The 21,398-nt window shown below is 33.8% G+C and overlaps 1 protein-coding gene across 4 annotated transcripts; it reads right to left on the reverse strand.

Moving 5' to 3' along the window:
• Window positions 1–209: 209 nt before the first annotated feature.
• LOC115447971 (peptidoglycan-recognition protein SB2) lies at window positions 210–11,712 on the reverse strand. Of its 4 annotated transcripts, XR_005113197.1 has the most exons (6): window positions 9,169–9,268; window positions 8,749–8,955; window positions 7,126–7,316; window positions 4,958–5,105; window positions 4,045–4,293; window positions 210–720 (listed from the first exon to the last, which is right to left on the reverse strand). XR_005113197.1 is itself a non-coding variant. In XM_030175272.2 (5 exons), the coding sequence occupies exons 1-5, from the start codon at window positions 11,491–11,493 to the stop codon at window positions 4,100–4,102; spliced, it is 762 nt and encodes a 253-aa protein (XP_030031132.2). In that variant the 5' UTR covers window positions 11,494–11,712; the 3' UTR covers window positions 210–4,099. The 4 variants fall into 4 exon arrangements, 3 of the variants coding, with proteins under 3 accessions (XP_030031132.2, XP_037299790.1, XP_037299792.1); XM_030175272.2 differs by lacking the exon at window positions 9,169–9,268 and adding an exon at window positions 11,472–11,712 and having other exon boundaries at window positions 210–4,293; XM_037443893.1 differs by having other exon boundaries at window positions 210–4,293; window positions 9,169–9,267.
• Between the last annotated feature and the right edge of the window lie 9,686 nt (window positions 11,713–21,398).

A 21,398-nucleotide genomic window follows, 5' to 3' on the forward strand; every position in this document is an offset into this window, starting at 1 on the left:
ATTTACTTATAATCTGGTGGCCTATGTCTACATTATTATTGATTTATGAAGAAGAATCTTATTAGTAAGATGCGTTAGAAAATATAAATGTATTTGCATATTGTTGATTAATAGTAAACAATATGTAAAAGCATTTGAGCTTAGTGCAGACTATCTTTATGAATCAATTATAATGCAATAATTAAATCATGTTTAAATAAAACACTGTATTTTTATTGACTATATTATATTCGAAATTGGTTACGTACTTATTACTAATTATAATCATATATGCACAAAAACAATAAAACAAAACAAAATCTTCTTCTTAATTGATTTTATTGTGTATATTTTGTTGTTCATGATCAACATATTCAAAACCGAAAATGAAATATTATTTTTGGTGGACTTGTGAAAATCAAGCTTTCTCGGCAAAACAGTAATATTTTACTATAAGAGCAACATCGTGATAATAATATATTTTTTTTGGCTTTACAACCATTGATAACTTTTCACTATAATTTGAAGTTATTTAAATTAACAAATTTTTTTGGGCTCACATTCTTCTCATACCCTGTATACCGTTTGTTTATTGTTATTTTTATTGATATCAAAAACAAAAATACTACACCTATATCAATATTTGGTATCTAAAATAAATACCTTATGGTAAATAACACTCGGATCCGCGACGAAGTTGTTATCTTGTACATTGCGGGGTGTATTCCTACCGCTATAAACCTGAAATATTATTTTACAAACCTAATAAAAATGTTTTCAAGTATCCAATAAATTCAACGGCTGAAATATTATTGGTTAAAATATTATATATCCGTATTTACATTCCAAATTCATACTAAAATTCGCGATCTTTATTTGAATCACATGCATATCCACTATAATAACATTTATGCAAACATGTATTTAACAAAAAAATATAATCAAACAATAATATACAAAAAACATTCCTTTGTAAACCTAAGTAAATTTTAAATACGTAACATCACAGTTAAAATTATATTAATACTGGGAGCCTCAAAATGGTACAATTTTAATAATGAATTATAATAAAAAACATTCGTTCAAGAATGTTTAATAAAAAGGAAAATAAGACAATAAAATTAATTTTACTTCATAAAAATAAGGCGACTCAAGGAGATGATTTTGTTTGCGGCAATAGACAAGTATTCTCGGAACCATTTAAATATGTCCTAGCATCAATAAAAAAGGGTATTTGCAATTTTCCTTCTTATTATTTTTTTATGTATTATTCCCTCAAGAAAGCAACGCCAGAGAGGCTTATTTCCTACATTATCAAATAAGTTTTGAGACACCCTGTATAATACATAATATGCCTTTGCTCCATGCACATTGCACTCTCATTATTCCCAACACGACATTTGTAATCTGCTTTACATGATCTTTATAATACCACAATTACATATATTATAAACGAGATAATTAATTTAATATAGTTTCATTAATGATCTTAACAGTAATGTCATTTAATAAAACGTAGGCAAGAATAATAAAGAAAGAATCATTTAGGGCCTGTTTCACAACTTTTGAGTAAATGTCACTCGTCGCAAATGTATGAGCCTACCACATACAAAAGTACCACTCTAATCTATGCTTCCAAATAAATGGTTATAAAAGGAGTACATACTGCCTACATTAGATATTTAATAAGATACCTATCAAATAAGTTACTTTAAACTTGTGAAACAGGGTTTTTTTTTGGGTGATCTATTTATTGTCTCTCGTAACCGCGACATTTTCAAAATAAAACGCAAGATAATTAATTTAAAAGCTGATTATTTTTTTTTATAACATATTCTTGGGAATTTTCCAATGTAAAAAATATGACATTAATCTAGAGATTCCAAATATAAATCATATTCATATGTATTATTGTACAAGCTATAAATACACAATGACATAAGCCATTAAGTACCGTTCGTTAAGAACTACATACATAATATACCGTACAATACAGCCTCTTGTCGATTGCCCTTGAAGTTACTCACTCGGCCATGGGTATTATTACTGGGAACTAATGGGTGACGACAGATATGGAGTAAGGGTGTCGTAGCAAACTTTAGGCCGCCCTTTTTAATCGGTTGTATTGGATTTAGGCTAATTAATTTCTCAATATATAGTAGTGAAAAGTATTTAACACACCTCCTATCATAATGTAGATACTTACTAATGTATACAGAATTATGAAACTAATTTTTAAAACATCAAATGTGACGTCACGGTGTTTAATATCGCGGATGGACATCCTCGCATTACATGAACAGCACCCCTAGAATATAGCATATTACAATACGTTACGAACATTTATCATTTGATTGTGATTGGTCAACATACCAACGTATAAGTCACGTGTTTGGTCTTTCGACCAATCACAATCAAACGATATGGTTATTCGTGTCGTGTTTCACAGCATATTCTAAGGAACTAGAGCCGCCTATGACAATATGAAGTCGCCTACACCAAATGTCATGAATTCACGAACCAGTGGATGTTTTGTACGGGACGCCACACATAGTAAGACCCTCGGTATGGTTCACGACTCTCTGTTTCAATAGTTTCGCATAACTATACATATCACTTAACGTGGGATTCTCACCCGATACATTTCAAAAGATTACAATAATCTTAGTAGCAACGTTTACCATGCTGTATTTGGAGTAGGCAGCATTTTATACGAGGAGTTTCCTCGCGACACGGCCTCGTGAAGTCTTTAAAATAATACTCTGTTTACCATTACGCATTTATAGTAGAAGGAGGTAAGTTCTGATTCTAGACATGTTGATGATACCATCGAGTGATAATTATCGTTGTCAAATAATTAGCACTTAATTGATTAATATCTGGTCGAAAATCTAGCGGTAGACCAAAAACAAAGTGGGAGAATGTAGAGTTGGATTATGAAATAAGATAGGTTTCCCGAGATGATATTTATGGGATAGAAGGAAGTGGAGAAGATAAACAACTAAAGCAACCAGGCGGAATGCAAAGCTTGGAAAAGATGACGATTTAGTCGAAATTTTTATTCTCTGCATTTTGACCAAAACAATATCTGAATACTCCACACTTGCAGAATATAACGCAGTATTACAACAAAACACAGACCATGTACTTTGTGTAACCGATACACACTCAAAAACCACCCATAGCAGCAACCAACAATACTTAACAACAAAAAATATCTCCCAGAAACACACAGATCATAGAGATCAATATCATGGAATAAAAAATAAATTTGCTTTTAGTAGTACTTAAAAAAACATACTACTTGCGATATTTTCTGTCTCGCGTCATTAATAAGGATCTAGGAATATGACCGCCCTTACCTATATCGATGACTTAGATTTATGTGAACGAACCATATAAATTAGGGCATTTTTTGCCTTATCGATGACGGACATTGGATGTGGTTGACGTGGACATAGGACGCGTGACACTTAAACTGAACGCACCCATAGCTGCAGAGTAATGTAGTGCAACATTATGTTTAAATTATTTTAAATTTGTAAATTTAATACCAATGTTATAATTCAATAACTGGACTACTCGAACACACAGTAGTTGGATAATTATACTGACAGGTAAAGTCAACGCAGTCCACTCAAACGATATCTGTGATAACCTTTTGCCATCCATGAACGTACTTACTAGCATAAGTAATGTGTAAAACAATGAAAGTAACCTCAAGAAAGACGATAATAAAGATCCTTCTTAGGATATATGGCTAATAAATTATTATGTATTGTATACAATAAAAGTATTTTTTAAACTACAATATCTTAAGGCTGAGAGGTGGCTACGTGCCCCCAAATTAACTATTTTATATTCAGCAGAGCACTAACTTTGGTCAATAAATATCGAGTACGGCTAAGTAGGGTGAAAAGGGATAGGGTTGGTACGATTTTTACATATGTATATTGATCTATCGATTTGATATTTAATGGTCGATTTAGCCGACATTTTACAAACTTATATTTAACTATTAGATAAGTGAAAATGAACGTATTCGTGAAGTGTAATTAGTTTTACCATTTAAGTCCGTATATACTCCTCCATTCCTATTCACCCCGGTTGACAGTAGGCATTACATATCAGACAATTCGGTGCTCCACTGTGGCAGATCCATAAGGCTCGCGAAGAGCTGTTTCGGAGTTGTCTTTGTTTTTTTCCCTATGATCACATAGTGCGGATGTAAATATTGATGGCTTACAGATTCAGAGAATAAGTTTATAGCCTCGTCAATCTGCCCGCGCGTCGGTGGAGTCTCAGTGTAATTACCTGCAATTTAGAAACAATAAAATTTATTAACAAGTTCTTTATACATAGTCATTTTAACGATCAGTTACTAAAAGAAACCATATAATCGCCTTAACATCTGCTAACATTGTGCCAAAAATTATTAGTGAATAACGAATATTTTCGACAGAAATGTCAGTTTTACTTTTCTAATTGTTTTATAATTTTGTAGTTTGGTGCTAATATGGTGTGTGTAAGAGTATTTTTTTTTCGGAAAGTATAATGTTACTGCACCAACAAATTCTCTTCGAGTAGTAGTATTGGCGTTAGGGCATGTGAAATTAAAATACCTTTATAGATATATTATTATGTACAAAACGTTGTTTATATTTTACATCTATGGATAGATGAACTTTTGGTAGTATTGTTTTCAAGTAGTCAAGTACATGGTAACAAACAAATAACTAACTGTAAAAATAACTCGAAAAATGTATAGTGCTTAAGTAAAAGAGACTAGAGGAAAATTGAGAAATAACGTACAACGTTCAAAGAAGTTCAATAAAAATCTTTTTCAATAAATACTTTATTAGTTATGATTACAAGTACGTACATACATACCTTCGTTCTATTTATATTACTATGTATATTTTATAGAATAATTTGTAAATATATATTAATTTGGTGAAAATATAACGTATTTACATACCTATAAAACCTAAAATTAATGCCGATTTTGAGTATTCTGGGAACATTGAAGATGTTCCGTGCCACCCCAGCGCCTCGTATGTCTGACCATTCGAAGAGACTAGAAAATTATACGGCAAATACTTCATACCATTTGTCAAAGCAGTCATCTGAAATAAAATATAATAAATAATTAATAAAATGCCGCATAATAAGATAATTTTAAATAATTAAAATCATTCAATTATCATTTATTACGAAATTCTATACGTTTCGCATTGTTCATGATGATTTGTATCAACGCCAGCAAGCTATGGATTTGTTTTTATATTCATTTTAGACTTTAAAATAATAACAACAATAACATTATTAAATCGGAGAGAGGGATGGGGGTAATCATCTCTCGTCAGTCGGTATTCTATTGGATCCCATTCCGCTTCGCATCACGTGTATATGTACGGATCACTATGCCGTACATATACAAAAAAATGGTTAATAATAAAAATCTCAGCACAGCACACTCCTGCCTACATTCTACTTTAATGCATGGTCGGCGCTTCACACATTTTAGTTGTGTAGTTGCGCCTTAGGTTTTACAACCGCTTCCCCAGACATCAACCCCCTATGGAGGATCCACTCCCAGGTAAACTCACACAGAGCTATGCCCGACATGGGAATCGGACCGGGGTCATTCCGTTTCGCAAATCCGTATTTTATCTACGCAATTAAAATAATAAATTAAAATTTATTCACATATAAATTCGCGATAGGTTTGACCTCAAATCAAACTTGAATTTACAATCGCGAAGTGCAGGCACGAGAGTTTTGCAAGCATTTTTTCCAGAATAGGCCGGTAAGCGGGGGAGTGGGTCAATATTAAGAAATTTTTAACGCACAAACACCCACCAAAAAAAAAACAGATTCGCCGATAGCCGGACAAAGAAAGGAATAGGGATTAGACAAAGAGAAGGGGTCTTCAAAAATTGTGCTCGGGACAGGATATGCAACAGCATATTGTCATTCTACGTTCGAGTTCTCCTGGCAACTGTTCACAACACTTTCCAATAATCAATATATTTTGAAACTGATGTAAGTGAAAGCAGTAGTTAACTCTGACAGCCAAGAGAAATCGAATAGACCAATTTAGCAAAACAAACATAAAAAAAATATATATTATATAAAATAACCAGTCCGTTTGTTCTTCGTCAGTGACAAGTTATTGAGGTCATGAACACCACTTAATATTTATGCGTTATTCTACGACGTAAATTCATCGGCCGTAGAATGTGCCTCGACCAATATACTCAGGGAGTACCTCGAAATATGATCCCGTAGCAATGACATCATTAGCCACAACCAACTGATTCATTGGTATTATATATTTCGTTAACTAGCGAATAAGTTACAGCAAAATTATTTCAAATCTTTTGTTCTCATGTAAGTTAAAATAGATTTTATTACGTCATTGACATATTTATCGTGTGATATGTCAGAATATGAATGGGTAAACAAGAAAATTCTTATCTAACCATAAAAGCAAACATTCATTATGATTAATTGTTAACATATCGGCGGTTGGCAGGCTAATTAGCTTAAGTGACATTGAGCTTTACACACTTAACAGCACATTTTTCTCCGTTATCTGAACCTAGTGTCAATTTTTTTAAAAAATAAGTGTCACTTAATATTGACCCTCGATGTATTTTCATTAGGTGGTTCAGAGTCGATCTGTGATCGAATACCCCTGGATGGAGCAAACATGCAATGCGATGTAAGTCATACATGGGAGTTCCCGTGAGCCATTATAGCATACAACAGAACATCGCCTGCTCCAATCGCTTATCGCACATATTGTTTTTTTTGTACGTATCATACAGGACGACAAATTGTATAAATATAAATATTTGTAGGGAGTGTTATGAGGAAAAACATTTGGCTTGCTCGCTACAGCCCGTTTGTTAACAATAAACTGGTTACGTTTTGGCGAAAGCCGAAAAAGTAAAGAAGTAATTTTATAGACAATTTTTACATTATGATACATCTATTACTTTAACAAACTGGGTAATTTAATCGCGATGAAGTCGTTTGATTAAGTTATTTTATATGAACCTAGACATAAATTTATAAAAATAGACTAAAAGATATCGAATGGAACGTAGAATGAGAAGTTTATTTTACAATATACTTTACCTCCATGTTTTGTAACAGTTCCACGCATGCTCTCGTATTGAAACACTGTCTTGTGTCAGTTTGCACTACAATTACTGATGTAGCCTTAAAGACAGGTGAAGACTGCAGGAGCTGCGCGCTTTTACTGTTATTGGCCCACTGCCTCCTGCTGACTAATTGTAACGGAATCTCCACAGGAGGTAAGACATTCTCTGAAATGGAAATAGTAAATCATAATGTACTTACCAAGCGTTTGTAAGAATAATAAAAATGTATTATGTGCAAAATAGCGTCTTCAAAATTACATTAGGATCGTACTCTATTACATGCAGGTTTGTTAGCTCTTATATGAAATAAAGTACGATTTATTTTGCTATTTTCATTACTTAAAAAAATTAACGAATAAAATTATCTTTGCTAAATAGCTGCCCATCATCTTTGCAGTTTGTATTCAAGTTAAAGTAAAAGGAAAGCCCATTTATGTATATACTACTACTTCATTATTTATCAGATTCAAAGACCGCTAGCTTCTTTAACTTCGCCATTCGCGATTCATTAGAGAAATAAACTATTTCTATGAACGTTGACGTAGCGGCAAACGAAATACAAAAGGAAATTCATTTTAACAATTTTGCAAAATATCCTCAAATCAAATCTTTATAAATAAAGTATTTTCGCGTAGCAAAATAACCCGAAATAACGTACAATATTTTACTATACGGGTGGCAACCTTAATTACTTGGAACCTAATATAGCTGGCGAATGTGGGTGTGATGTACATCTGCCTGTCCCTAATAAGGACAAAAGGCGCGATGCTATGCGTGTACGATATTTTCAATAAAACACTTAGAATAAAAACAACCGTCTACAGAGCAACGCCCCGAAGTTGTCACCATTCGCCCTGAGTGATTACATGATACCCGAGGACAAAACGGGCACACTTCTACCGTGATCGTGAATATTCGTCCGTAGAAATATCGGTTTGTCGAAAAATGTCCGTGGTAGGACAATCCAACGTAACTATTCTACAGATTATACCAATGCATTACAGTCTAAACAGATCTGGTAATAAGTTATTAAAATAAATCTAGCTATAAGGACATACCTAAACAAGGTAATTTTAGCTATCGTTAATTAAGTTTTATACGAAATTTCGTGCAGGGCATCCTCACAACTGTTAGCTTTCTCAGAGATTACATCTCGTGTAATGTTTGAGAGTGTGATTAGAACATGCGCGATATCGTATGCACGTGGATTTCGTCGTTAGATTACTTTTACATGGAACAATTTTATGCAAGCAATCTATTATGCAAGCATGCTTTATAATTGCGATTGTAGACAGAAAACTAAGTTACACTTGCTTAGCTTAGGTCACAAATGAAAAGTAGTATAAAAAGAATAGAATAGATCAGTGAGTTTATGTAATAAATCAGCACTAAGTATTTATTAATTCACTTCGTTAAATAATTTCTGAAACATAGTTAAGATAATAAATTATAAACCAGTGTGACCCTTGTATACATTATACATTACAACTTCTCTATAACCAGATTAATTATTTTGTCAATAAAAAAATCGTATAAAATTATAAATTCAAAGAATGAAAATAATGGAATATTTTAAATAGTAATATTTGCCACTAACCAGCATTGTTCTGTAGAATGAGCAGATACACGCCAATAACAACGCCTGACGTCAATATTATAAGCAGTAAGCTTACTATTATCGTGGTAGACGTGCTTCTTGGTGCCGGATTAGTCTGCGGGAATCTATGAAGCAGGGGTGTCTCTTCTGACAGTCTGCGATCACGGTCATCACTTGCCCGATACGAATTTTGACGAGATTCATGATCTGAAATATTTTTTTTATTCCACATATTTTTGAAACTTACTAATGTTAAATCCATACTGACAACATAATACAAATGATAACACAATACATGTATGGATTTATACGGTTGATGTACAATAATGGGAAATCCTTATTCATTATCTCTAAATAGGAAATGACTCAATATTAAAATAAATTGACATTACAATGGAAGTCATGAAGGGGTATCTCTACCATGATAGTGGGATGGACTCAGTCTATTATTCCACATGAGATATCACGCACTAGCAGGACACCGAACACTACCGCCGTAGATATCGGCTTTACAAATAGTGATCAGTAATTGATATGTACAAATACACATGCAATGTGTTCATACAGATAACTTTGTTTTTTCAGATGTGATATCAAATCACAAGGTATCAAATTTATATAGTTATTCAAATAAATATCTATTGTGTAGGAGATAGAATGACACATTATTCCAACTATCCAACAGGGATACTCAGTATTAGACAAACTGTAGTAGAATTTTTGTTACAAAATTAATTTAAAGTTTAAAATACATCTAATGCAAAAGTGATGAAATTTCTTCAGACGCTTTCCATTCAAAATGATGCGGTAAATTTATTTTTATTCTTCATTCACAAGATCTTTTCAAATGTCTTAAATAATGTATGTAATATTTGAATTACTCCAAATGTATTCATACCATATTACTATAACATAGGATAACATTTTTTTTTGTTTAAACATAATACATGTCTTTGCAAACACTGACCAGATTTTTTTTATATGTGATAGGTGGCCTGAATATTAAATGGGTATGGGTGTAGATATATAATAATATATAGGTATAATTATAGATTATCCATATCTGTACAATATAATTTTTGGAAATAATATACCCAGAAGACATGCGGAATATGAAAACTTTATTAATTTTTGTTAATATGCTCAAATGTTCATTGAAATAATACATGTAAACCAATCCATTGGATTCAAAATGTAATAGAAAATTAATATCCACTGAATCCACACATGTATGATGCTCCCGTCTAATATTCACAACCTTAGACATTTAGCAATATGTGCAGTTTAGTAAGTTTAAAAGAACATTCCAGCCTTTCCTGATGGACACCCGCAGTTTTCATAATTATATTACTTCACAGTAAATATGGAGGGACACCTATTAATTATTTTCTATGTGGTTTCAAGCTTTGAAAAGTGTGTTTTAAAATCTGTTTTTATTTATTGGTTCCATTGTATTAAAAAACTTTGAGACTTTAGCAAAGACAAGGTTGAAGGCATTGTGAAATAAAAGTAGCACATCAAATTTTCTGTAGCATTGACATTTGCTATCCAAATATGGGAGTATTAATATAAAGTATCAATTGGTATTCCTTTTTTTATGGGTCCAGGATTCAAACAAGGGCAAACATTCCTTAACCTTCCTGACAGCCCAGAAGCCATAAACAACATCAATTGCAGACATATTTATTATGGATAACAGGATCTACTGATAACTTTTAAAAGTCTGCTGTGGCATTTACCAAAAGACAAGTAATGACACAAATATATTATAAAAACGAAATTATTCTATACTTTTACAGTGAAGTATTAATTGATGTCAAATAAGTTTCATAACATATTTATTTTTAAACCAACATTTTAAATTTATTTGGCACCTGTAGGTATCCAACATGTATTTACAAGTTTTAAAAAAAGCCATAAAAAGTCCCAAGCAGAAAGTATCTATAAATAATTTTAGACACCTACTGGATATTAAAAAAATATATACATTAATACTTCTTACTACCAATTTATTGCGATTGGCTTTATGGTGTAAAAATAACTTTATCAATGTCAATATAGAACAGTAGGCACACATTTTACTTCGAATGAATCAAGTTTGAAGCCTCTGTTTCACCAAAATAAAGCATACACTTCAATTTCCCCAGCTACACAAATGTCATAATATTTTATATCTATCAGTTTTAACAACACATATTTAATAGAAAATAAATACCTTTTAACATATCATTTTACCTTTTGCATGTTTTCCATTATCTAAATGCAATGAATCATTCAACAGAAAGAAATGCAATCTGCCTTTTGTACTCTTTAATGATTTTGTACCCACTTTATTATAGAAATGTTTAACTGGAATAGTTTTCTGTGTATTTTGTAGTATGTAATGCTAATAGCTTTCTAAAAATAGAACCAACAGTAATATTATTTGCTGTGAAGTATGTTAACCTCAATAATAAAACAATTTATATGTAACAACCTCAGAAATAAAAACGTTACAAGGAAAAATATTATGCTTAATCATTTTATGACATGCATTGGTTATGAATTTGTTGATGTTTATGTACAGCATATACTTAAAGAAAATAATCTCCAAAACCATTTATGGCTGTGTTCTAAAAAAAATCACATATGATGTTTTGTTATGCTTTTGCTTGTTAAATAAATCACAAATATTGGATTAAGGCTTGATGCTGAAATATTTTTTTTAACAATATTAAACTTACCAACTGATATTAAGGGCTGCATTATTATTTCTTCATCAGATATTAACACGGACACTTAAAATGAAAAGTGGCAAGAAACACAGTATACCAAAGTGAAAACTATATATTACTTTAATTGGGTAATAAAAGAGAGAATATAGTTAATAATAAATGAATACGACATGGCTGTTGAATGTTGGTAGGTAGTTTTTAAAGGAAAATTTTGTTATGACATTATTTGACACTGACAACTAATACTCAACTTCGAGATTTTTTTTCCTGGACTTAAACAAGAAAAAAGGAGCATATATTCTATCCAGCAATTTCAGTATAATTTATCGCGATTGGTATTTTGATCAAATTGTTATAAATTTCAAGTGCCTAATTGTAAGATTAAAATGAATTTGATTTTTTACAATATTTTTATCTTCTTGTAGTGGTAGTGGAGCTGTAAAGAAATACATGCCAAATTTCACGAGATGGCGCTAGGTGTAAAAAAATTACACAGAGATAGGAAAGTAGTAAGTAATAATTATTATGTAGTCAATGTTAATTTACCATGCTTTATATCTAAATCAGCAAGCAATTAAGAAGATAATTGCCTATCTTGCATTTTTTTCCTTTTATGGTAGTAATATTTTTTTTAAAAGATGAAGCATTTGTTGAAGCAAGTCATAATTCAATAATGTTAGGATGTCATTGCTCAGTCAGCTACAATATCAATGCCGGATTTATATTTTTATGAGTACAGGCCACTTTATTTCCGCCGCCCCATGTAGGAAGGTTAATGAATGTAGCTTCCTAAAATACTTAATAATTTTCCATTTATTTGTATTACGGAGGCACTAAAATTAAATAAACGAATGATTAATGAAATTGAGTGAGCGTCCTCTGTAATCTATCGCCTCTAAGAGGCTACTGCCTATAGGCCGCAGCCCATACGGCAGGTATTTACAAATCCAAGACTGTACAATATTGTTTTGGATGGAATTTTTTATTGCGAAAAAGCCTAAAGGAACGCTTATTCTTTTTATATACTTAGGTAAGTACGTAATTAATCTTATAGTACAGTATAAACCGATGGTATTAACTAACTGTAAATAGTGTTTAACGTCTTTGAATGGTATAAACAGAGCGATTTGGGCTAAGTATCTTTGTTACGCGCCACATATTGGTTATTAAGTCCATTAAGAATATACTCAACCCCACAAAAGTCTCCCATAATCAATAGGGGACCGGACAAATTTTCAGAAGGTGTTTTAAATTGATCATTGTGGATATAAATAGCCAAGAAAAATAGTATTTTGCACAAATAAAGCTTAAAAAGTACATAAAACCATGCCTAAATGTTAAATAGCAATAATTCCCGCGCAAACGCTACATTATGTCATTTCGTCTCGTGTGACGTCATACGTGGATAAAGCAACTTGACAAGTCTTGTCATTTGAACAGTGATTCAATAATGCCAGATTAGGGGTTATTTACCCTAGATTTAGGGTAAAACAGAATCAGCAGGGTATTTTTTTTATGGTAATTTTTGGGGTAATTCTACGAGTTAAGGTATTAAAGCTATTATTTCACGGTATTGTAATAAATATTGAGCTTAGAGAAAGATGTTTCCTACAAAAATTGTAGGCCATGAAACAATTATAATTGTTTATTCAATACAATTTTCGTGTACAGCTAGTTGTTCCTAATAAAATGAGATAATTAAATTAATAATTATTGAAGTGGAAGTGAAGAAAAGAAGTGGCGTCTGCACAGATAAGGATATAGAAAAAAGTACCGAATTATTTATGATTGGTTTAAGGGTAAAATTTTAAATTCCAAATAATCCTGGGGTAAAGAGAAATTATAATCTGGCAACACTGTATAGACCGTGTTAATCTCAGGTTACTGTGTAACAACCAGAATTCTATATAAATAATTATTCTATTCCATATCATGTGGCAGCTAAAACATAAATAAATACATCTCATAGCCATAACCTCCCTGGGTGTACAAATGATTTAATTAATTGAAATATTCATCGATTTATTTTAAAATAACACAACGCGGTATGACATCCAGATGACGTTTGTTTGTCACACGTGGGTAAAATGTAAACATTTTACCCACGTGTGACGTCATGCGCCGTGATTGGTGTTTCATTTGCCGTAAAGAATAGACTAAAAATATTATAATTATTGTATTTTATTTATTGATTTAAAAATACAAATCACAACTCTTTTACAAAAACAAATATGAGATAATATTTTTAATATTAGAAACTTTACTTGAAATTGAATTTCAGATTTTTTGGTAATACCTGTCCGGTCCCCTATTCTACAACATCTTAAAACTGAATACTAATTATGTAGGTAAATTGTGAATGTAAATTAGCACTTGTAATATAAAAAATAATAAGTACATGGCTACATAAAATGAAATTCTTACCGAATCTCTTAGGCTCCGACATACACACCGTATACTAGTAGGACAGGATTTAATTTGAGGAGTAAACTTTGTGACAAACTGATAACTAGTAGCGCAACATATTCGGTGCTTAAGTACTAGTTAATGATTTTGAGAAAAATTTGCGTCTAACCTTACAATCCTACAGGTGCATAATATGTCTAATAAATAAACTCCTCTACGTAGGTATAATAGCGTTTTAAGTATGATTTTTCTGGAATTTATTTTACATTCATTCGAAAAAACGCTGATCATAAGAAATTTTGCATAAAACGGAAGTAAGCTTAATGGTACAAAAATGAGAGCTAGTATTTAAGTAATAAGATTATTAATGTTGATAGCCACTACGTCAACATTCATAGAGATAGTTTTCTTTGATAAATAGCGAGCGACGAGATGAAAGAAACAGTATCTCTGAATTTGATAGAAAATGCATACCATCTTATTTACTTTACCTTAAATATAGATTGTAGAGATAATGTACTATTTAGTAGACAAGTTTATTTTTAAACGTTGTAAGTAATGAAAAATATGTTTCTAAGAAGAAAAAGCAAAAAAAAATTTATATTATTATAGCGGTATGTACTTTTTTCTATCATTTAACAACCCAAAACACTTATATGAAATCTGAGTGAAATACCCAATATACTCTATGTGCAAAAATAAAGATGGCAACAAAGAGTTCTATTATATTATATATAAAACGGATATTGGGATTTGGAACATTGTTGCAGAAAATTTTGACTTTATGCAATGGTTACTCTATCTCCTGAGCAATAGTAAAACACTTATATAAATAAATTAGTAAATACCTCAGCTTTTGCATGGTAGATGGCACTTATTTACATTAATGATGACATCGAAGTTACTAAAGATATCGATAATTTGCTATTAAGAAAAAAATAACATAAATACAAATCGATATATTTAACATCACCAGTTGCTGAGCTAGTGATGTAAAACATATCGATTTATATTAACGATATCTTTTTTGTTCCGAGTAAACTCAGAATTAATAAAGCTTCTCAACAACAGATGGCGCATTTTATATTTCTAGGGTTATATTAGAAACAACGTATTTTACTCCTATTAATAGGTATATTAAAAATACTAACAATAATAAACTACAGTTACATCCAGTATATTTTTATTCATTTTTAATGCGATTTGTACGTATTTTACTCGGGTTAATTTCTTGCTATAAATTTTACTACTATTTACCACTAGATGGCATTATCTATTTCAATTTATCTGCGGACGAACCCGCTGGGCCTCCCAGTAGTCTATACGTAAAAAATTGTGTGTATATAAATAAAATAAAACTATCCATAGATAGTAAAAGTAATAGCTTTATTACAAAATCAGTTTCGTTATTGGCATACCTAATGCTGTTCAAAAATAATAATTACCTGACATAATTATAGTTAATATGCAAATATCATTAATATTGTTGGTAGGTACTTAACCTATGGGGCCCGCAGCGAGTTATTGCGCAGCGGGCCATACGGGCGTACCGCACGGTCTCGTACGAGGCGGCTTGTGTTTTGGCCGGATTCCTGCCCTGGGATCTGGATGCCAAATCTCTCTCCGACGCTTTTCACTGGAGGGAGGAGGCGTTCGGGAACGGGCAGCGTCCGGCCCCGAAGGAGGTGGAGGCTAAAAGGGCCTCCTTACGGCGAGCCGCCGTGGAGGAGTGGCGTCTCAGGCTGGAGGCCCCGTCAGCGGGGCTTCGGGCCGTCGCGGCAGTGCGTCCTGTCTTTGCGCAATGGCTGGACAGGCGCCACGGCGCGGCGACATTTCGCCTTACGCAGGTGCTCACCGGGCATGGTTGCTTCGGTGAGTACCTGTGGAAAATAGTAGGCACAGAAGTAAGCGCCGTGTGTCACCATTGTGGCAACTGCCCGCGGGATACGGCCCAACACACGTTGGAGTCTTGCCCAGCCTGGGACGAGGAGCGCAGCGCTCTCGTTTCAGTCGTCGGAGGAGATCTCTCGCTGCCAGCCGTGGTCGCCTCCATGGTCGGCAGTCGGGAGGCCTGGCGTGCGGTGGCCCACTTCTGCGAGGTGGTCCTCTCGCAGAAGGAGAGTGCCGAGAGGGATCGAGAAAGGGAGGATCCCTCCCGCCGTCAGAGGAGACGTAGGAGGCGCCGGGTGGACGACTGACCGGCGTCTCCCGCCCTGTGGAATGGGGGCGTTTGGAGAATTCCACCACGGTATCCCCTGCCTGTCGTAAGAGGCGACTAATAGGGGCCACGAATGGGGTCGTCGGCGGGTAGCAGGGGGCTGTCCGCCCTAGTACATTTTTGTGCATTTTGCACAATTTTCGGTTGACCCCCGGGATGGACGGCAGTGTGTTGTTGGCCTCATACTGCCGTAGACGCCGAGGGCGTCCTTGGGTGCGCGGGGGCTTCTGAGACGCCCCCCCCCCCCCATAGGAGACGGGCCGAAAGGCGGCACCGCGCAGGGACGGCTGCGGTCGTAGACTTAGACACTACAACGTCAGAGGAAGCCCGCAGCCGTCCCAAATGCGCCGAAGAGGGCCACCGCGGAGTTTTAGCTGGTAGGCCGTGCGTAGGTTAAGTTGTACATATGGTTAGGGACTCGGCGGTCGCTCGAAGGTCACCGTCAAATCCGGGCGGCTCAACGTCGGGCCGTAAGGCACGGTTACCCCAGCATAACCGCTCAGTCGCCCCCCGCGAAGGCTGGGCGGTAGTAATAAGGTACTTTCTCCGCGAAACCAAAAAAAAAAAAAAAAAAAGTACTTAACGTATATTATTGTGGTTCATAAATTACAAACGATTAAAAGTTTAAGATATATTTACGTATAAATTGCATGAAACACAATTTAATAATACCTACCTCTTAAATACCTACTAATATAGAATATTATAGTCCATCTAAAACGTGAATGTAGAGTGACGGGACGTCTCATAATAACTTTTACCTATTAAGCATAAAGGCCTCAAAATAATTTATACCTTTTAGACTGAAATAAAGGACCCCAAACTCACGTTTCTCTATCTAGATTCTAGTGAGTGCACCTGCCCAAGCGTTTTATTTGTTTTAGAAAAATGTTATCGAGTCCTTTGACGTTTTTAACTATACCTACTTCATTTCAATATTTCCAAATCAGATTTTAGGTATCGTAAAATAATTTAAATAACATACTGCATGGATTATTATAACAGTGATTTAATAGCTTTGTTCATCTTTGGCAAAAACGAAACGCACCAGTGGCAGTAATCATATTCAAATTTCGACCTTCCTATAAATAGGTTAAGGTAAGAATAACCTATTTTTATCTAACTTAGTTTATAGATACTTAGCTAAACACCAAAAGTAAGCATTTGAACTGTTTGTAATTTGTCAATAAGATATTGAGACCGGCTGTTACACTATTCGCGAATAACTTGCCGAATAAGTTGGCGAATAACTCGAACATAATTATTAATACTCATACACATTATGAGCGACGAATGCATCAGAATAAAATGTTAACGCACTCGTATATGTGACTATTCCACTGTACTCGACAAATACCTCTAGGTAGAAATTAATTTTTTTTAATAATTATTAATGAACACCTCTTGGTGTAATCTTATAGAAATCTTCTAAACTTGAATATTAAATACTTAATAAAAAAAACATTCGACTAAAATGACTACGTACTAACTTTTAAAGTGAAAACTGATATTACTAGGTTTTTATACTGTAAATTATAATATAAAAAGTATTTTCAAAAGTTACATTTCCCTTTAACACAATATCTTAGCACAAGCGTGCGAGAAGTTTCTACATTTTCATACATTTTTAGCATAAGCTCTAAATATCATAATTCACTTCTTTATATTAGACAAGCAGTTACCTAAGTTTTCGTGTTGCCTTGTGTGGTATCCGCTTTCTTATTACGTAAATGCCGACGTATATTCCCGATCCAGTATCGAGTGTCGTGACGACGCGATTACCAAATCTCGCCCAACATAATAGGCAAGTATGATAGTCACAGTAAGGTGTATGCATCGAATTCTAATTTTTATAAAGAGGGTACGACATACTTAGCTTTGTTTGTGTGCTATACATATAACTTAGACTAAAACGACTACAATTGAGTGTTTAATATATTACACGAATGGCAATTTAAATTATAATAAGTTTTAATATACACTAATTGATAAATGATGTAATCATTTCCATCCAATCAGATAAGTAGGCAGGTGCTAAAAAGCTTTTGATTTAAAACACCCGTTAAATAAAATTATTAATAAAACAAACACAGATTACGCAAATAGGGTATACACATTTCGCTATGTGTGCACCGTTCTATGATGTGATAAGTGTTAGTCCTTATTACATTATAGAACCGTGATAGACTTAGGTCTATCGCGACTTCGGGCACAAATTTCAGACTCTGGACGGATACTAAGGAGAAAAACCCAATATCACCTGGTATTTCAACCGAGTACCGCAGAGCGGTGGTTGTACTGCCCACGCAACTATACAACTACGCCGCCGAGGCAGGAGAAATTATTATAAGAAATTTGTTATGTTATTTGCTGTTCTAAACAGCGATTTGGGAAGTTTCATAAAATGAATTCAGCAATTAGTTATCGAATAAATATTTGCTACGTCGAAATATTGAGTAGCAAATAAATAAAAATCCGTATATTGCCTTATTATTTATTTACATATTTTATAATTACACATAGTAACATTGTAGAACTATAAAGGCATAAGGCAGCGGCTCCGCTCATGCTGACAGGGACAGTGGTTACGAGCAGCGCTGGTTTTCAGCCTCTCCTAAATTCCTGTGGTGTTGTGCGGAAGGTTTATAGCGGTAGCCACAAACCCAAATAATCTTTTATTTGGGTATTGTAAAAGAAAATATACAATTTTATAAATATCTACAGTAAAGAAACGAATGAAATTGTTTTTACAAAGTTTCTAAATCAATTGAAACAAGCGTGACAAGATCGATGAATTAAGTTATCCTAAAAGAACTTGTATCCAGTTACATCTTACTTTTTATTAAAATTGTTATCAGAAAATGGCCTTATTTCACAATTATATTTTTGTTAGGAGTTATTATAATGTGCGACTAATTTAGACGTTTGAAGATGTAGGTATCTATAAAATTAGCGGAGTGTAATAGTTATAAATTCACCTCATTCTTCATTCTTAAAAGTTCCAAAAACTTTGGTTCGCGCTCTCTTATTTTAATGGATTTAACTTATTTGAATATATTTCGGTGCTTAAAAAGCTACAGTGAGCAGATAGATAGGTAAACTGCATTTATAAAATACCAACACTGTACCTAGTTCCGTTTATCTCGGATGAATGGACTTACGGAATTTTCTGTGTCGCGGAATTTCGTTTGGAGCGCCTATTCGATCCTCGTTCGAATGATCAAACAAATTGTAGCCTGCATGCAAACAAACAAAAGTGTTTTAACGACTTGCTAGGTATGCCTATGTGTGGATTGTAACGAGTCATTTGAACTATTACAAGTGTTTTATTGTCTTTGAATTCGTTTATCTTTGACGTATAATTTAGATGAAAGTATAAATAAATGTCGACTAGATACACTATGTAATTAGAGTTACAGTCGAAGTCCATGCATGTTTGCAGATGCATAGCATAGAGCGCAATTTGTATAGCGTTATTGCATATTTTAGTAAAACATTGGTAGTTTCGATAGTAAATGTTTTCTATCGACAAAATTTCTTTACAAGTGTAATAAACAAATATCAACCCTGTATTATATACTGTCCCACTGTTGGACACGGGGGTGGGTCCTATACTACTCAGAAGGATTAATAGACAAATACATTACTGTTCTATAAAAAAAAAACCGGTCTTAAAGAAATAAAGATTCAAGTCCTGTCCAATGAAGTGAGGTAAAGAGGTCATTTTCAGATTACAAAACAATCTTAAGTGACAGACTTCACAAATTTGCGAAGCAAATGTAAAAAAAAAATATTGTACATCGATATAAAAATTAAAACTGGTTATTGTGAAAATGAAATTAAATTGTAACAAGAAACTATATTATGATAATTATTAACATATTTTCGCATTCGATAGGCGTATTGTCATCCGATCTCTAATTCCTGTATAAGTACATAAGCCTATAAACTTAAAAAATGTATAAGGTAGTGCAACCGAAAAGAGCCCGGTTCCTAACAAGGTGCACCAACCATATTTTTAGTGTTTTTTTTTAGTGTTGTACTGATAAATCATATTTTTGTTAGTTTTTTTCTGCAGGAAATCACGGCATAAAGGCCGGTCCTTTTGGAAGGCTTGCGTGGGGATATGGATCCAACACGTAGAGGCCCCTTTAAGATACATTACTCTAGTTGGGGTTTATACACCTTGCGAGTACTCTCTCTGTCTGTACTTATGGAGGAAATACAGCTAAAGACAGCGTTTGCAAGGTGCAGGGACTATTGCAGAAAAGATGGGAATTATATTGGGTCTATGGATGGGATCTAGCTGGACTGGTTGCTGGGCTATTGTTTGAGACAACGGGATGTCTGCCAAGTAAAATGTCTCAATCTTATGTATTCAAGGCATACTGTGACTTGCCTCCCACTAGATGGGCAACCCATTAGTGGCGTAAGCCAAGGACGCAACACCGGTATGGGTGGCTTAAGGGTGTCGAGAGGTGTGCACCGATTTCACCATCGCGGGTCGTGCTCACGTCCGGAGCACGTTTCCTCGTTATTACGAAGATTGAGCACTTCCACCCTGGAGCTGAGGCTCTTAGCTCTTGCGACTTCCACCCCTAACCGGCCAGTTAAGGCAAGCCAAGGGTCAGGGGGTGTCATTTAGCCCCTTCGGAATCAGGGAACGCGGTGTCAAAGTGCGGTTGGTATTTCTTTTATAATTACATTTTATAATAAAATATTTTATAAGCAACTTTATTTAAATAACTAATAATTTAATATTCTCATGTATACATACCTTGACTTATCATAAGTGCAACTATGTTCGCCTACTTTATGAATAAAGCATTTTATTTTATTTTAATATATAATTATAAGTTGCAAATTTAATCAAAGGTTTTAATTTATATAATTTCATGAATCGATTTTGTGGAGATTTGCAAATTCAGTTGGCCTTTTCCTTTACCTTACTGTTAAATCGTATCAGAAGCAGGGGCGGATTAAGTATGACCGGGCCTATAGGCAATACACTTTCCGGGACACACTCATCGTATTCCCTCTTTAAAAAAAAAATCAACACAACGCAATTATGTGAATATAATAATGTATAATAATCACTGTGATTTAGTGTTCTATAGTTCTTTTAATAGTTTCGGTATTTGCATCTACACATCTGTTCGTCTGTCCACGACTTAACTCAAAAGTTCAGTATTAAAAAGAACTAATTTTGCCTTGATATACATATTAATATCGCATTAAAACGGAAAATATAATGGTATAAATTTTGTTAACGTACCTCCATAACACGTAAATATAAAAGTGAGAAAGATCTT

Source organism: Manduca sexta, chromosome 27 (assembly GCF_014839805.1).
Source record: "Manduca sexta isolate Smith_Timp_Sample1 chromosome 27, JHU_Msex_v1.0, whole genome shotgun sequence".
Lineage (NCBI taxonomy): Eukaryota > Metazoa > Arthropoda > Insecta > Lepidoptera > Sphingidae > Manduca > Manduca sexta.

Excerpts from the sequence above, each read along its gene's own strand:
- LOC115447971 (XM_037443893.1), bottom strand. The coding sequence starts at position 9,205 with ATGTGGAATAATAGACTGAGTCCATCCCACTATCATG. Across the intron at positions 7,317-8,748 it reads CATTCTACAGAACAATGCTG|AGAATGTCTTACCTCCTGTG; the intron begins GTTAGTGGCAAA and ends TTTCCATTTCAG. Across the intron at positions 5,106-7,125 it reads AACTGTTACAAAACATGGAG|ATGACTGCTTTGACAAATGG; the intron begins GTAAAGTATATT and ends ATTTTATTTCAG.